This window comes from Apaloderma vittatum, unplaced genomic scaffold (genome assembly GCF_000703405.1).
Source record: "Apaloderma vittatum isolate BGI_N311 unplaced genomic scaffold, ASM70340v1 scaffold35549, whole genome shotgun sequence".
Lineage (NCBI taxonomy): Eukaryota > Metazoa > Chordata > Aves > Trogoniformes > Trogonidae > Apaloderma > Apaloderma vittatum.
The window spans coordinates 1-17,727 of record NW_009737617.1 but is presented as its reverse complement, the minus strand read 5'-3'; the positions used below and the strand labels follow the sequence as shown (position 1 = coordinate 17,727).

The following is a 17,727-nucleotide window of genomic DNA, read 5'->3' as shown; positions in this document are numbered from 1 at the left end:
CAGGGACAGGTGTCCTGCGGGTGCCTGCCCGGGGCTGCGGGAGGCCATGGAGGGGCGGCGGGCAGCACCACCAACTCACCGAGAGAATGCGGTCTCCTCTCCGCAGCTCCCCGCTGAGGTCAGCAGGGCCTCCGGCGAGGATGAAGGACACAAAGATCCCCTCACCATCTTCCCCTCCAACGATGTTGAAGCCCAGACCGGTGGAGCCTTTGTGCAGAATGATCTTCCGGGGCTCCCTGGAAGGACAGACACAGGACAGGAAGACACGAAGGTGAGGAGCAGCAAAGCTGCTGACAGAGCTAGCCATGTCCCATCACACCAGTGGAGCTGGAGTTACCCTGAGTGCAACCTGGCGTGACTCAGACCTTGGCACCAAGGAGGCTGATAAACCAGGAGAGGTGTGGGCCGTTGCACGAGTGATATGAGACAGCGCACTGAACATCTACCACTCACACAGAGAAACATCAGACTGTGAGGTGGCATCAGGTGCTATGAGCCTGGGCATTGACGATAACACAGCCATGCTTAGAGGGTGGTCAAGCTCTTCTGCACCCATACAGCATGACAAGTGTGCCTGGAACCCCGCTTCCACACCCACGACACAGGCCCTGCACAGCTCAACAGAAATCCTAAATTTTCTGATGATGACTTAAGTCTTCTGCAGCTCAAACCATAGGCAGGCAAAGGCAGAGAGACTGCCTGGCATTGCAAAAACCCTGAATCAGTTTTCACCTTGGAGAAAACCCCAGAAGTCTGGTGGTAACAATGGCAGCTCCTAGCTCAAGCACTGGATTAAAACAGGAAGGAATAAATGACACTAGACAATTCGCACGGGTTGGCAGCAATTGCCAGCCAGCACAGCACTGAGGTTCATCAGTAGATCTGCCATGGTGACTGGCTGGATCCTGGATATGCTGGTAGAGACAACAAGGACTGAGGAACTGCCAGTGAGCTCAGCAGCCTAATCAACCCCATGCCTGCCAGGGAGCAGAGGGAGATCTTGAGAACATGGCAGGAGAGATGCTGCAGCCCCAGATATGGCATTGGCTGAGGGCACCCTTGCTGGACCCCAAAATACTGACAGACTTTTTGCTAAGGGAATCCTGGGGTGGTGGTGATAGCCAAGAATGAAGGGGAATGAAGTTTGCCTGAGCAGACAGCATGAAGCTTAGCAGCCTGCTCCCAGAACACTCTTAAAATATCTTTTTCAGTCCCCCGGGGTAGGCTAGAGCATCACTTCAGTCACCAGAGCAGATCGGGGAAGGTTTTGGTGCTTTCATGGATGCAGACAGCAAAATTTACCTCTAGGGACGCATTCCAGCAGCCCAGGAAAAGCATCATCCTTCCTCACTGGGGAATGCTGATGGGCCAAATGTTACTTACCTTCAGGCAACCACCTTATAAGGAGCAATAGGAGCAGTAGATAGACAGAAGTGCAGGATGCTCCTGCCCTGCCCAGACTCTGGGTTCAGCTCAGCCTGACACTTGCAGCTCTCCCACCTGCTCCTCCTCCCATCTCTGCACCTCTCACCAGGCACAGCATCATCCTGGTCCCCTTCCTCTGTTCACACTCTCCTGTGGCCTCACTGCTGCTGGAAGGGGACAGAGATAGCTGCCTGCTGTAGGACACGGAAGAAGAGACATTGACAGTGAACCTTGCAGCATGGCAGGCTCTGCTAGTGGTGCTGTCTGGTAGGTGTCAGAGGCAGGAACATTCTGAATTCTCCATGCCACAGCCACCCTGCACTACTGCTTGTGTCTGCCTCTCACTGTCGGGCCAGAGGCTTCCCAGACCCATACACAGGGCTTTTTATGGAAGTGCTGTAAAGGACTAAGCCTGTGCTCTACTAGATGCTAGACTTGATCCTGCAGGCATGGACAGCACAGCCCTGACTGGGGGAGCACCCAAGAAAGGGTAAATTCACAGATTAGATCCTCGTGCCTGCAGCTCCACACACACTGTGCATTGTTGCAGCCCCTTGCTTTCAAACACAGAGGTATGGCAGAGTTGTAATTCCAGCTATGAATTTCTGATGGGGCAGAGGCTGAATCTGCCTTATGACCTTCAGAAAGTACCTGCTTTATGCTTATTTTTGGATGCATTCAAGCTCTGAGACAAGCAGGGCTCAGGATTTTGCTGGACTGTAGCACAGGGCTGGGATACACTGGGACCAGGAGAAGACCAGGGAATCACTATGGAAATGGCAACCTGTCCTCAGGATGCCACCAGCACTTGGCTCAGGGGTGGTTGTAAGGGGGTGGAAAGGGCAGAAAGAGCCTGGGGCTAGATCTCTCCCAAGGGGAAGAAATAGGTCAGATTTCCGGGTCTGCAAATGCTGCCTTCAACCAGCTGATGACCTTGCTCTGCCTCAGGTTTTGCTGCTGCCCAAACAGAGTGCAGGAACCACCACCCTTACTCAGCCTGGGTGGGGAAGCATGAGAACCCATGAGAATCAGATGATTTGGTGGAAGGTAGAGAGACACTGCAGGAACCAAGGAGAGGAAATGAAGCCCCAGACAGGTACATCTCAGGTCTCAGTCATTACACACACTCTCTGCTCTCATCCTCATCCTGGGAGGCAGGACATTTCCTGCAAGGCAGATCCCATGCTGGACGTTGCAATGTTAACACTGGGACCTCAGCACAGAGCAACTGTGGGGATCCTGTGGGGCTGTGCCAGGGCTGGAGGGTGGCAGTGGAACTCATTGGAAAACAGACACTCTACTCCATGGCCCTGAGTGCTGCAGGACACAAAGGTCACTGGAGCCATGTCCATGTCTGCAGCAGCACTTGTGTTTTTTTCTTGATATTGGATCCAGGCCAGGACCTCAGCCTCTCCTGGGGAATCGCCAGCAGGTGCATCCTGGGAGACAGCTGCTTTTTCAATGGAGTTGCTGCCTTTCTCCACACCAGCAAGATGTGTTTGGAACACACTGGTCCCAGTGTACAATCTTGGTGATGCACAAGCCAACAGACCTGACGCAATAATGCTGCCCTGTGGGGGTCGGTGACACACATGAGGTTTTCAGCGTTGCCCTGGGATAGATGGGGAGGTGCTGAGTCCACTGCAGGCTGTGAATCCGGCAGGGAGCAGTGGGGTTGGTGGGGGGACAGTGGCGAAGCAGTGCCAGCCTGCCTGCAGCGGGGCCCTCCGCAAGTCAGCATCACCCTCTGGCGGCCACCAGCCCGTGCTGCACCAGGGCCACTGGCGAGCCCCCGCCGGGCCACTGCCACCGGGCGGTATCCAGCCCGGGCTGGGCTTCGCTCTCTGCTCTCTGGCCCACAAATCAACGCGTCAGTGCATGTAGGAAAGGACCCCCTGGTGGGACAGGGGTCCCTGGCGAGAGGCACGTTTTCCGAGTGCTGGGACTCAGTCCCTTCTGTGGCACAAAGTAATGGCAGAAAGCACCACTCCCCAGTGCTCTGACAACACAGAAATTGCTACACCTGACAAAGACACAGCACCAGGAACAGGCATCATTGGTGCCAAGAACAGTTGGGAGAGATGGGGCATTGGAAGAAGCCAGTGCTTTACAGGTCATTCTGCGTAGTGGCACCTGGCTCTGGCTGAGCACCAAGAAGTGAGAAATTAATTCTTGCGATGAAGGTGAGTGCAGCCACTCTCCAGGAGGACAGTGGACCTGATGCTGGATGGCAAGTCAGAGTATCTTGCTCTGGCATTTGCCAGTGCCCTGCAGAACTGGACAATCCCAACTGAGGTTATGGCATCTTCCATTGCAAATGCAACCCCAAAACCAGCCTGCAACCTTGCTTCTACCTACAGAGCCAGCCTGAAGCCTAACCTGAGTGTCAGTCCTAAGGATACAGCCCTGGCCCTGGGGATATCAAACCCAGAGCAGGCTCAGCACTGGTTCCGAGGCTGTTGCAAGCAAAGGGAAGGCTGTGAGCACTGGCAAGCAGAACAGGACCAGCCAGGTCTCTCTCTCCTGTCCTCAGCATGAGGTTTTGGGGAAGTCTTACACCATGTTTAGGCTCAGAGCAACATCTCCTTTGTGCTCCTCTTTATGTCCTGAGTTCAGGAAACAAACATGCTTGTGAAGTGTAAATGATGCTAGGGAGGAAAAGGGGGCTGCAACAAGACTGTGCAGGAGGCTATCAAGCTCGAGTCTGGTAGCTGCTGAAATGGCATCTGGCTGCTGGGCTCAAGAATCGTGAGCTGTGTCCCCTCCCAGCCCCTCACCCCCAGCACAGCTCTGCTTGGGGCCTGCTAGGTCAAAGCCTGGCACTGTTAAGGGCACCTCGTATTCCAGGTATTGTAAAACAAGTAAGAGAATGAAGCTGAAATGCAGATGTGTAAGGCTTAGGAAAGAACAGGAGGGGGAATGGGGAAGCAGGGGATGCGGTGAGCCAGGGAGTGGCACAGCAGGACAGGTCTCAGGGAGGGTAAGCACGGATCTCCCTGTGGGGACCCCAGGCTCTGCACCATCACCCACAAATGGGCTTTCAGCTGAGGTTCTGCACCAGCAGCAGGTATGAGATCAAGAAGCCAGGGAGGGAAGGAGAGGGAAGGAGAAGGAGCAGAGATTAGAGATGCTAACGCCCAGTACTCACCTGGTAAAGTCCTCATCCCCAATCATGTGCCGAGGGATGGGTGAGTACCGGGATGGAGTCACCTGGGGAGGGACAGGGTAGGCAGGCTTGTTCTCAACGCTGCCCAGGTAGCCCAGACTGGAGTTATGGCTTATGTGGTTGTCAGCCAAGGCTGAGAAGGCTGCAGGGGAGGAGAAGGGCATCAGGAACAGAAATTTATCTGCAACATGGATGGGGAGACCAACCCAGTGTTGCCCACCACCCCAGCACACTCCATCCCCCCCAGCCCTGTGGTGCCTGGGCTGGCATGCCAGTGGCCAGTGCTGTACGTACTGCTGGCGTAGTCGGGGGGCGCGTACATGTCGTTGAGGTGGATGTTGCCAGGCTTGGCCACTTTCAGGTACACCATGTCAGAGGTGTTCTTCAGGGCAGCCACTGCCTCCTCATGCCGCACGTCCTGCAGATTTGTGTTGTTCACCTGCCGGAGGCAAGGGGCTGCGTGACACGGCTGCAGGCAGGAGGGCAGGGGTCAACGCAGCCCTGTAGGAGTGGAGTGGTTTCCCACAGGGTAGCTGCCACAGGACCTCTGGGGACAGGGTCCCATCAGCATGGGTTCGGCCCTCCCAGCTGCAGCTGGTGCTATGCCTGCCCCTCCCATAGCACTACCCCAGCAGGGAGCCTATGGGCGTGGGGCTGCCAGCAGAAGAGGTGCTGGGGTTCAAGATTGACACCACAGCATGAAGGAGACTGCCAGCTTTGCCTAACAGCTGGCTGTGGGAATGGGGCTTACCGCGAGCAGCCGGTCCCCAATTTGCAGGCGCCCGTCCTTCTGGGCAGCACCTCCCTCGATGATCTTGGTGATGTAGATGCTGTTGTCCCCAGGGATGTGCTGGTTCCCAATGCCCCCTGCGATGCTGAACCCCAGGCCTGAGCGGGAGTGAGAGGGCAGGTAAGGGGTGAGAGACTGGTGCATGGACAGAGCCCTAGCCTGGCACCATGGCCCCTCTGCCTCACTGGGCTTCCCACTCTGCCCCCAACCCAGCAGGCAATGGTCCACCCTGCTGCTATGGGGAGACAGCCCAGGCACCATGAACTGCAACGCAGGGCTATTCCACACCCCATGCCCCACAGCATCTCACACTGCTGGGTCACCCTGTAGCATCCTGCACTGTTGTGGGGCCACCTTGCATCCCACATCCACTGTGATGTTGCCTCACACCCTGTGGCATCCCACACCAAGGGGTCACCCCATACCATCCCATGGGGCGGCCGAGCATCCCACTCCTGCAAGCAAAGTGAGGGGTTCACCTTTGGGGCCCTTCATCAGGTTGACCTCCATGATGGTCTCTGGTGGGGGCTGCCGGCGGCGCACCACGAGCCGCACCACGGGGCCTGCTTCCTTCAGGGCTTCCACGGCTTTGCTGTGTACCACCTCAGAGACGTCCACGTCGTTCACCCGCAGCACACAGTCATTCACCCTGAGGGTATAGGGTGGCCCTGAGCTCCCCAGGGGAACCACTTATGCCACCCTCCTCTGGTCGTGCAGACCCTTTTGCAAAGGAGAGCTGCTCAAGCCAGCAAGATCCTGCCCTAATGGACTGAGGAGGAGACCCCTCCCGAAGGGTGTGGCAGCAAGGTGGGTCCCTCCACAGCGTGATCCTGATGGAGATGGGAGATGAGGGCGAAGGCTCAGAGGATCCTGGCTCAGGCCAGAATGGGAGCCAGAGATGCGCAGGGAGGAGAGAAGGGGTGACTGCAGACAGAAGGCTGGTGGCAGGGGACCATGGGCATCCCTGCACAGATGGGACCTGGCTGTGTGGAAGGGATCTTTTTTTACCACGGTAGGGGGCCGGGGGTCAGGAGCTACCTAGAGGGTCCCTGGGGAGATCCTGGATGTCACCCTGATGGGGCAGCTCCCCTGGCCCTGTACTCACCCAAGACGGCCATCCATGGCTGCTGCTCCCCCAGGGATGATTTTAGTGATGAAGATACCGGGGTCATCTGGAACGTGGGGGTTGTCGATTCCTCCTGCTATGCTGAAGCCAAGGCCGGAGTTACCCTGTAGGAAATTGAACACCATGTCTTTCCTTCATCGGCAGACACTTGCTGCTGGCCCTCCCAAAGCAGTTTCCCTCCAGCCATGGCTGCCCAGGGTGCGAGAGCCCTTACAGCATCTGTTGTGCCCTAGGGTGCCCTGCTCAGGGAAGAGAGGGCTGGAGGGGAGGCTGGCACTCATCAGCTCAGGTGCTCGGTACAGCAGTGCGGAGCACTGAACAGATGGAGTGGGAGCCGCTGAGGACCTCCCTCGCCACTGCGTCTCTGCCAAGAGACTCTGAGACAGGCAGTGAGCTGTGGGAATAAGGGGTGGTCTAAGGCACATTAAACCTCCCCTCACTGGCTGGTCCCCAGGAGGAGACACCAATGCTGCAGCCCGCACTGGGCAGAGGAGCTTGTGCCTGTCACGAGCATCCCACCCCTGCTCTCCTTCGCTCTCGGATGAAGCTCCAGCACAGAGCCAACCTGGGGACCAGCAGTGCTGATGCCAATATTTGCAGGATTGGGTAGAGAGGGCTGCCAAGATTGAACAGGTTCTCTGGTTCTCTGGTTCTGTCTTCCCTTCCTCCCAGACACACTTTGAGCATCTCCCTACAGCAACAAATTGAGGCAGAAGTCGGCCCAGAGGCTAAAGTCAGCCCAGGGGGAATGCAGGGGCCATACTATGTCTCCAGTCCCAAGTCAGTAGTGTCCCAGGATGAGTGACCATTGCCCCACACCACCTCTCCTGCTTGCAAGATCCTCATTAGCAACATACTCATAGGCACTGCTTCCAGCTCCATGCTTGATGGAAGAGGACAATTGCTGCTTTTTCTGCTCTGCCTTGAAAATCAGATGGCTCCTTGCCTTGTTTTCTCATGCGAAAGAGCTGACACTTAGTCATATCCTATCATTCCTGCCTTTCTCATACTCAAATGGGCTTGGGCCAAGCACTCTCCTGGCTGCCCATGGGCCCAATGCTCAGCATTATGCAATGGAGAGCTCTGCTCTTCTGGAAGACCTGTGGCCAGGAGACCTCAGGCTCCCTGAGATCACCACCAGCAGCCAGCAGTCTCTGTTCTGACTTTACACCACTCTTGACACAGCATGTGGCATCTCTGGGAGCTACCAATGCCTCTCACTGTGCAACAGTCCCAGATGCCCTCCTGCTGGCTGGGATTTGGACAGCAAGTAACAAGGAGGCACTCAACTGTGTAAGGTCTGAGGTTTCTCTCCCTCCTCCAAGCTGGATTCTGGTTACCCCGTGCCCAGCTCAAAAAAGCTGTCATGAGAGACCCAGACTGTCTCCAGCAAGACAGGTAAGACTGCAAAAAGGTCTGCAGCCATGTGTTGTGCCTGTCTACAGAAGGGTGTGCTCTAATGCAAGCTACAAAACCTGAAAATTATCTGGGAGGTGTTTATTTTTATTTCGATAAACCTTGAAATGGAGTTCAAGGGATTTCTTAGAGGCATCAGAGTTAATGTAGACACAGAGGCAGCTCCTGCTGCAGACATGTCTCTCTGCAGATGGCATTTCCTCAGTTATTGCCCCCAAAATGCTGCTGCATTTGCCCTTGTCTTTACAACAAGGACAAGGATTAATAACAGTGACAGGCCATCAATTTTGGGGTACACTGAGGTAATCTCTGGGAGACAAACACCCCAGCAAGGGGATAACCTCACCCACAGGCACGAGCAAGCTTCTTCTGCAGTAAGACAGGGCTTTTAGATCCCACTGGGGACCAGATGAAGGGGAAGAACCTGTCTATGATCGATGCTGGCCCTGGCTACTAAGCACTGAAATTCCCTCATGGCGTCTTGCTGCTGGAGAGGGAATTGTTACCTGGGGCTTTGGAACGGGGGCAGCAATGAGTGCTGCCTCTCCATGCAACCCTGCCAGCACTCCTCCTGCTCCTGTTGTGGCTGAGGACAGAGAACGCTCTGAAGAAACCTTGAAAACATGGTTTCTGCCTCTAAATTGGGCCTTGAGCAAGAAGCATTCAGCCCAAAAAGGAAGCATCCCCTAGGCTGGTTTCGTCAGGCATGCCAGGGAAGCTGTGAGTGAGGCGGCAGCCCCAGATAACCTTCTGTCCACCCACCTCCATGATGCAGAGCCAAAGGGAGGAGGAAGATGACTAAAGGCAGAGAGGAACAGAATAATGAGCGACGTGTCTTCCACTGTGATGCTGGCCATACAGCTGGACTAAGTCACCAGGCATGGCAGCAAGGAGGAGGCAAAGTGTACTGCAGAGCGCTGGGGGCAGCCTTCCGCCCTGGCCATCCCCGTTCAAGCAGGGCTGTGCCCACCTCTTGTAGCAAACTTTGGGCTAGCTTTTCCCACTCCCTCTTCATCCCTCCATCTCTGCCACTCCCTGGGTGCCAGGGGAAAGCCCTACTTGCCCTGTGCAGTATCAGCTTGTCCCTGGATAAGCCCCATCCATGGAGGGACTTAATTTCAGCCGTGGCCAGTGTGGTGCAAGTCATCAGCTCTGCATTGCCAACAGACAAGAAAAGGCTTGAGCAGAAACTCTCCCATTGTGGTCTGGTTTACTAGAAAACCTGTCCTTGTTGCTTAGCATCCTCAGGCTGTGTAGCCTGGAGCAATGGGGAGTGTGGTGGGAGGCAGGCATTGGTCCCCCATGTCTGGCTGTGGGATGTGCCTGCCTGCATGCCTGCACGAGCAGAGCTCCCTGCACCTCCATTTTCTGGCAAAGGCGGTGACAAAGAGTCTTTGTGCTGGTAGTTTTGTGGGGGCGAGGGTGTGAATGAGGGAGGTGAGGGAGGAGCCCTCCTCCCTCCCTTCTGGAGGAGTTTGCAGGGGTGGGGAGCAGCAAGCCCACCCCTCTTCATGCCACAGCGCAGTGCAGGGAAGACAAGTTCGACACACTAAAAGCCTCCAGAGAGAGCAGGGAGTGGAAACCAACCCGTCCCCATCAGCTGGTGCAGGGATGCAGGGAGTACTGTCTGTGCTGGTGGGAGGGCGAGTGGGAAGAGGTAACAAAGGCTGCCAGCGGGTGAGTAAAGAGCACTTACCCTTTCCAAGACAATCTCCTCATATTTGAACATTCCATCGCTGCCATTCACCTGGGGAAGAGGGAGACCGTGCGTTATGGTGCTGTGTCAGTCCCAGGGGGATTTGCTTTTCCTCAGTGACAGCCAAATATCGAGAATCCAATCTAAAGCTGCGCTATCATTGCTGAAAAAGTCTTAAACACAGTCACTTGAACCTGCCCTGAAATTCAGCCATGCACTGCTTTTCTTTCTGGGCATGAGCCAAAGCCCACTGACTTTAATACATTTTAGTGCAAAGCCTTTATTCTCCTGGCTCATTTCTCCAGCAATGAAAAGGAACACAACTGAAGGCACAAAAAGAAATAACACCTTTGTTTTGCAGCATGTAATTAACCTCAGGAATTCACTGCTGCTGGAAGGAAAGAAAGGGGGCTGGTCCATTTAAAGGAAACAAAATAATGTCTGTACATATGATAAACACCTTCAGCAGCTTATATATTTTAAATCTTTTGGTAGCATGATTGTGTTAACAGGGAACTCAGAATAATTTATTCTGCTGAATTAGTTGGGTGCGAAGGAAATGAGGTGTGTGTGGGGCACGGTAAGATGGGAAAATATTGTGATGCTCTTGCATAAAAAAAAATGTTGCTGCCTGTCTCAATGCTGTTCACCATACTGATCTCTACGTTTAAAAATCTCCCATAACGAGGGTGTCAAAGCAGGGCTCTAGGAAATGTAGCGGCTTCAAAAAAAAAGGGATGAAACTGCAGGCTCTAAAATAAGAAATAGTAAATGTACAGATCAAAAACTTCCACTTTCCCCATAGGCAACAATGCACAGGAAAATAAGGCAGCAGTTTCACTCCAGGTCACCAGGATCAGGCCATAAACAGCTGCAGAGGTCTAAAATTTAGCAAGATTTGCAAAGCAACTGGCTGTTGAAACATCCAGAGCTGTTGCACTCAGGAGCAACAGTTTTGGAGGGGCCTGGATTCAACCTCACCATTTGAATCATGCTAGGAAACAAGGCATGGGACACAGGTAAGTCTGCACAGCATGGTGGAGGAGGCAAGACCTGGTGCTCAGCAAGCAAATGCCTCTCCCATCATTGCAGCACTGCCCCTGCCCATGGTCCCTGGAGAGTTCCTCATGTGGATTTTACATTCACCATCAATTGATGGCTTGTAGATTCCATGGATTCACTTTCCATGCACTGCTGTGTCTTTGTTTGGACACCAGTCCCCTTATCTGGTGCCAGCATGCTGGTTGTGCTCTGCTTGCCCAGCTCCCTGCTATCCACCCCCACAGAGGCACAGCCTGGCCATCCTTCAAAACCCCACAGTGCCAGGTTGTTAGATGCAGGGGACAGCAAAGATCATTTATGCTGAAGCAATCATCTGACACCATGGCAGGAAACTCAGTGAAGTGACTGTGAGGCCCTCTTAACAGTTAGAAGAGGAAATAGGAGTTTTTCTATGTGGGAATAATCAGATGCCCAAGTGAAAACATGGTTCTGCATGCCAGGATCTGAGGTGGGGCTGTGCCATCTGCAACACAAAAACTGTGCCTAGTTGAGCCCCGGTGAGGCCAAAGCAATACCGCACCCTCTTGTGGGTACTGTGCTTCAAGAAGGATGAGGTTGGGGAGAGTCTGGAGTGGAGAGACGGGATGAGGACTCCAGAGAACATGGGCTGAGAGGGTTGTCCCTCCTTGGATGTGCTCTGTGCCTGGTGCCTCTCAGCCACTGGAAAATTTCAGGGCACGGTTCAGTGAATGAGACATCCAGATGCTCCAATATTAGGATGCTCTGATCCTCCCAGCACATTGGAAAAGCCTTTGGTCATCTCTTGAACAGGAGCCCTCTGCAGAAGAACATCGGGAGTGGTGGGGTTAACCCACTGTCAGATCCCTGACAGCCTTGGAGGGACAGGGACACATGGATGGTGCTACCTCCTGTAGCAGCACCACTGTGGGCCACGCTCCTGCACGCAGGAGGGCATTGCTTCCCTCACCACAGGCACCCCCTCTGCCACGGGTTTGCCTTTCACTCCTTGCATCCTACCATACTGACTAATCCTGAATCAAGCAGACTCGCTGGCCTGCGCCACCCTCACAGCCTCCCTCACCACAGCCTCCATGTTCATCTCATCTCCACAGTTGGTAGCTTGGTGCGTGGGGTGCGGCATTGCCTCTCCCTATCTTTCCAGCAACTCGGATTCCTGGCACCCTTTGCTACTACACACATTGTCCTCTCTGCTTTGGCATTCAACACAGTTGCCACACAGCCAGCCATATGCACACCCACGGCCACAGAGGAACAGCACATACATACCTACAGGATGGGAATGTGCAGAAAACTTTGACAATCTGTGAGTTGTGGAGAAAGACAGCAGCAGGCAAGCCCTGCCAACTGAGCGGCTGCTGCTGGAAAGCACCCAGGGTGCAGAGATGCCCTGGCATGCAACCTCACTGCCAGGCAAGTGAGTTTGGGGTATCCCCACTCCCCAAATCTCAGGGCTGTCAATGCTGACCAGTTTTCCATCATTCCCTGAAAGCAAGTGGTGTCAGTGCTTGCTTGGCACCTGTTGGGAGCAGCCTGCTCTGCCTGGACATGCTGTGGTCAGCCAGGCCTGACCATAAGGTTTTAGCTCTGATTATGTTTCTAAAATCCATGCAACAGAATGCCAGTTAATTGCATAAGGAAGCCAAACAGAAAACTTAATATATACCATGTAACCAAGGGAACAAGCCAATAAAGCAAACGTTCCAGTGTCGGAAAATTGAATATCAGTCACTCACTGACAGCAACACCTCCCCATGGCACCCAGCACAGCTGCTGTGACCTGGCTTAGCTGTTCCCCTTCTTTGTTGGTGCTCTGTGTTCCTCCATAGCTCCCATCTGAGGCTGTCTTAGCATTATGAGCTTAGTGGGGAGGTGCCCAGCTCTACTGTCCCTGGGCAGGGACAGCGCACTCCATCCTGCTACCATCTCCCCATTAATGCCTGCAGAGCTGACATGGATGTAGGGGGCTAACTAGCTGTTCCCAGCAAGTCCCAGTCCTAAGCAGTCTGATTTTTCATAGAACACAGTAAGGGCATTTTATCCAAGCCCTTGGATAAAATGCAGCAAGTCTACCCAAGGGCTCAGGAAAAGGACCCCTTTGCTGGCCTTTGCTTCCCTTTTGCGTTTTGAGCAGCAGGTAAATAGTCTGCAATGATGACATTTAAATCATCAACAGAAGGCTGTGGAATTAATACTCATTTGACAAACAGAAGAGCACACACCTTCCAGAGATACTGCAAGCTGTCTGCAGGCTCTGAGAGCCAACACCACACCAGCGCACGTGGAGCGCACTTTGCAGTTTGCTAAAGACTCAGGATTTGTTGGGGTTTTTTTTCTTTGTTTTGTTTTTAAATAAAAAAGAAGGGTAAATTTAGAAAGCTAAGATGGGGTTCCTCAAACCCAACCCAAATACCACACCAGGCTCCAAGAGGAAATAAACCTGCAAGAAGAATACTGCTGCCACTTTCAGAGCAGGCTCAAGCCCATATCTTGTGGTTAGGCTACAAAGGGGTCAGGCACCAGGACCTGACGGTGGAGCAGCTACGTACCAACAAAATGAAACAAGTCTGAAGGCTGGAGGGTCAGCCCTCAGTGATACCAGCCAGACTCAGGGCTGGAGGGGCACCTAGTGATGCCCCACGCCTGCTCCAGCAAGGGGAAAGGAGAGCAGTTCTATGCCAGGGCAGCGGGTGCGATGGGCACCTCCCTGCTGGTGCAGGGACTGGGAGCACTGGCCAGGGAGAGCTGTTCCTGTCTGTACATGGCAGGGGGGGCCAGAGAAAATAGGCCAAGACCTGCCCACCTCCACCTGCCCACATCCACGCATCCTGCTGCAGCACTGAGACCTATCAACTTGCTTCCAGCTAACCCCTCATCCCAACCCCTTCACATGCTCATGGTGTTGGCCTTCCGCACAGAGTAAATAAATGCTGTATTTCTGGTAAACCTTTTGCCAGAGGATGATGGGGCCTGCCAGGCTTTGGGAGAGGGAAGGTGTTTTAAGTCTGACAGCCCCAGCACACAGGTGGGAGGGCTGTATAGCAGGAACTGGCAGTGGGATGTGCCATTGCCAGCACCTGGGACCAAAGTGTGAGGGTGGCAGTTTAGTTTTGATTTTTTCCGTTTTTTAAAGTTTACAAGCATGTTTTTCCCTGCTCAAAGGCACTAGACTGTGGTGGCCATCTCTGCTACTCCTCACCGTGTAGTAACAATGGCTGGGGACCCTGGCAGCAGTCAGCGCTGCACAAGGAGGTTGCCTCTGCACTCACTGGTGGCAGAGCCTAGGGCTCCTGTGGCACTCGCTGGCCAGGATCAGGTTTGGGAGGCACTTGGCTTCTTCAAACCTGGCTTTTAGAGACGGAGGAGGTGGTGGGACCTTGCTGCTGGGCAGTGGGAAACCAAAGGAGCGCTCCAAGGACCCACATTATGAAACCTTCAGCTCCTCAAGGGCTTTAGAGCGACCTTCCACGTTCACTTTGGGACTGCCTGGCAGCAGCTATCATGTATCCTTGGCAGCAGGAAGTTTTTTAACCTTCAGAGAGGCAGCTCTGAGATGCAGAGACCCTGTTCACCATGGGAACTGTGCTTCGGATGTTCCACCTCCCCACTGTTGACCTGCTGGGCAAATCACACTAAGGGGTAAAACTGTGAGCAATGACTTGGAGCTGGCATGGGTGATCCCCCTCAGCACCTGTTCTTCCACTTCAAGGGATTCTTTTAATACAGTAGGATTTTATAAGGATTTGTTTGGGGTTTTACACCCTAGGGGTCCTGGCCTCTGCACAAACTGCAGACAGCATAGCTGAGGCCTGGCTCTGACAGTAAATGGGATACAGTGCTGCTGCTTGTATCATGCAGTGCTGCTGATGCCACACGATCTTGGGAATGGAGGTGGGTGGATAGAGAAATTGAAGCAGACTTCTTGACAAACAGCCGGGGCCAAATTCAGCCCAGCAGCTGAATTAGTCCAAGGCAATCAATGGAGCTAGAACAGGAAGGAACTAGACTACATCCATCTGTTTATCACTGAGGAAAGCATTGAATAGTTAAGTAAATAAGGACTGAAAGATGTGACTTTAACCCTTCCAAATACATATTGTACCAACAGGCTTCAGCTTTTGAGTTCATAAAAAACCATGCTTCCAGATTTGCCATTTTGGTGTGTTCTTCTGCAGCAAGCCCCTGGTGTGGCTCCTTTGCTGACCTGGGAAACTGCCAAATGGGATGTTCTGGGGCGTGATTTCCTGGAGCCTGAGGAGTCCGGCATCCCAAAGAAGGAAAGGATGGAGCAAAGCTTACTTCTGTGCTGCTATGACATGAAGCAGAAGGCAAGATGGTTTCTCAGATGGAGGTTGAGAGGAATAAAAGTGAGATGTCTCCCCTGCCCTGAGCACTGGGCTGATGGTCCCTGCTCCACCAAGCAGAAAACACCAACAACCTGCCCCTTCCTTTCAACCACTTCAGGGCAGTTCCCCCTGTGGCATGTGCTGCTGCGGTTGGATTGATGAGGTAGTTGACCACCACTCCCAGGTTGATGTTGGTGCCTGCCAGGGGCACAGAGCACCCCCTAAAACCTGGCCAAACCCATCCCAGGAGCTGCAGGAAGGAAGTTCCCATTCAGCCCAGCAAGAAGGAGCTGAGGCCAAAGTGCAGGGAGAAGGGGTAGATGGGGATATGGAGCTAATGAGGTGGAGGGAAAGTTTTTTTGGAGGGATACAGAGTTAATAAGATGGAGTAGAGGGAGGCAGCCAGGAGGGCAGGAAAGTGGAGTGCACTAGCTGCTGGCCCCATGAGTGGGCTCCCTCCTGGCAGCTTCCGCAGGACTTGGGAGCCTGCCTGGGGTGACAGAGCCTGTCCTTGGCCCTTGGTCTCGCCTCTCACTGCCTGTGGGCACACAGGCAGGGAGGAGGGACAGACACAGACGGAGCCTGGTGAGGGATGTTGCCTGGTGAACGATGTCGTGCTGGTGGCTGCAATGGCAAGCAGGCAACATTCCTCTGAGGGAGGGAGGGAGGGAGGGTACAAAATAGATGTGAAAGCACTTTCCATCCACGAATACCTCACTGCCCTGATCTCAGCACACCTCTCACTTGCCCCATTCAAACTTTTTGGTGTATCTTTCTGGTCCAGGAGCCATCACCCTTTTCACAGTTTCCTGTAGAACAGCATCAGCCAGGTGAGTGCAACATAGGTGCCCAGCTGCTTTGCAACTGGGGTGGTCAGCATACTGTGAGAAGCCTCCAACTCCACAAACACCCTGCCATGCCATGCATTTGGAGAAGGAAACCTCTGGGGACAGCAACTGTATTCTGCCCCACTCATATAAGGCTGCTGGACCCAAAGCCAGCTGAGAGAGGCACCATAATCTTCTTCCCCAGTGCCAGGTGGCTTTGATTCAGCACCCAAGGCATAAATAAACCATACAGCCAAGGTTGCAAAGGTCTCAGATGGGCTTCTCTTTCTTTTTGTAGTGCTTCCCAACCATCCCAGCATAACTCTAATGTACACTGACGCCACCACAGGCTGTGGACTGAGATCTGCAGTTCTTTACAAAGAAGGTTCAACCACCACAAGTCACCTGCAGCCCTCCACAACTCCAAAGATAAACTAACCCCAGCTCTGAGTCCTGGTGCCACTTCATTCGCGTGGAAGACAGCTGAAATTTGCTGCATCAGAAGAAAATCAGGTGCAAAGCATCCAGTCCTGGAAAGCTGTCAACTTAGGGAAGAAAAAATGGAAGCACCCCACAAGCACGAAGCCAGTGCTGCAGAAATCAATGCTGGCCACGCTGCTCTGTCCAGCCACCCAGTAGGAATGATTTGCAAATGTTCTGGGAAAGGATGCCTCCCTCCTGAGGGGCTAAGGCTGCCAAATGAGGCTGAGGCAATGCAGGAAGGTACGGGCTGACCCAGCAGAGCCTCACAGCCATCTTGCATGGAAGGCTGAGGAAATGGCTCTGTGGGTAACACTGAGGGCAGCCAGCACAGCTCCCCATGATGCTCTAATGCCTGCTTACCCCACAGTGTGACCCTCTGAGTGCCTTCTACCTTGTATCCTCCCTGTACCACAGTGCCCAGCACCGTCTGCTCCTAGCCTTGGCTCTGCACATCATCACCCAGCCCCAGAGAGGTTTGAGGGTTCGATGTGCTGTGAGGATGTGGTACAGGTTATCAGGCTTCTCTGCCACCTCACTGGGGCCTCTTTAGGCTGGAGGAGCCTTTCCTGCACTGCTGAGCACAGAAAATGCACTGCTTGTTCAAAGGAAGTGAAACAAAACCAGGAGACTTACAGATAGCCCTTGTTCCAGCGAGTCTGTGTTCACAATAATGGGAGCAGGGTTGGCCTGTGAGGAGACAAAAGTGGGATGTCATCGAGCTGAGCGACGAATCTAGACCTTTGTGGTGCACTGCCTCTCCCTGGCTGTGCCACCACAGATCCTCCAGGCCAGGCAGAAGTGAATAATTCAGGAAGTGCTCTACTCTTGTCTCTCCTGGTGCACAATAGCCCTGGGACAGAAGCAGAGCCACAGCATGGCTCCAGGCATCGGTCTCTGCCTCAGGCCTGGTGCGTCCCGAACACTTTATGGCCTTGGATGCTGGGAAGGAGACAGGGAAGACTGGAAACCCTCCCAGCCTCTGGCTAGAATCTCACCAGAACCAAAATTTCCTTGAAATCCACATTACTGAGGGATTTGGAAATATGAGTAGTAGGCAAAAAAGTCCTTTTGAGGGAAGGATTACTGCCAGCAGATCAGCCCTGAAGCCATCGTGCACCTTTCAGCAGCTGCTGCTGCCCTTCCTAAGCACAGGGCCAACATGCTGCAGGTGAGGTGGTAGTGTTTTGTCCCTCATCCTCGCCACCTCTGGGGTAAACCCTCTGCTTGCAGCCTCGGACTATCCCCCATACCACCACCAGCTTTCCCTTGCAAGGCTCCCCATAAACCTCCCTCCGGGCCTCCCTCCTACTGGGCTGCCCATTAGTTCGCTGCACATTGTAGGAGGGACACACGCGCAGAGGACAAGCGCGCTCATAGGGCAGGGTCGAGGCCCGAAAGGGAGCAAGGCTCC

The 17,727-nt window shown here is 53.8% G+C and overlaps 1 protein-coding gene across 1 annotated transcript; it reads right to left on the bottom strand.

Moving 5' to 3' along the window:
- Positions 1-79: 79 nt before the first annotated feature.
- On the bottom strand, positions 80-9,670 carry LOC104269400 (disks large homolog 3-like; the record flags this gene model as incomplete). Its single annotated transcript, XM_009877392.1, has 7 exons — positions 80-236; positions 4,574-4,733; positions 4,886-5,030; positions 5,343-5,479; positions 5,861-6,030; positions 6,487-6,611; positions 9,620-9,670. Coding segments are annotated over 7 exons (945 nt in total), but the record flags the coding sequence as incomplete, so codon positions are not given.
- Positions 9,671-17,727: the final 8,057 nt, after the last annotated feature.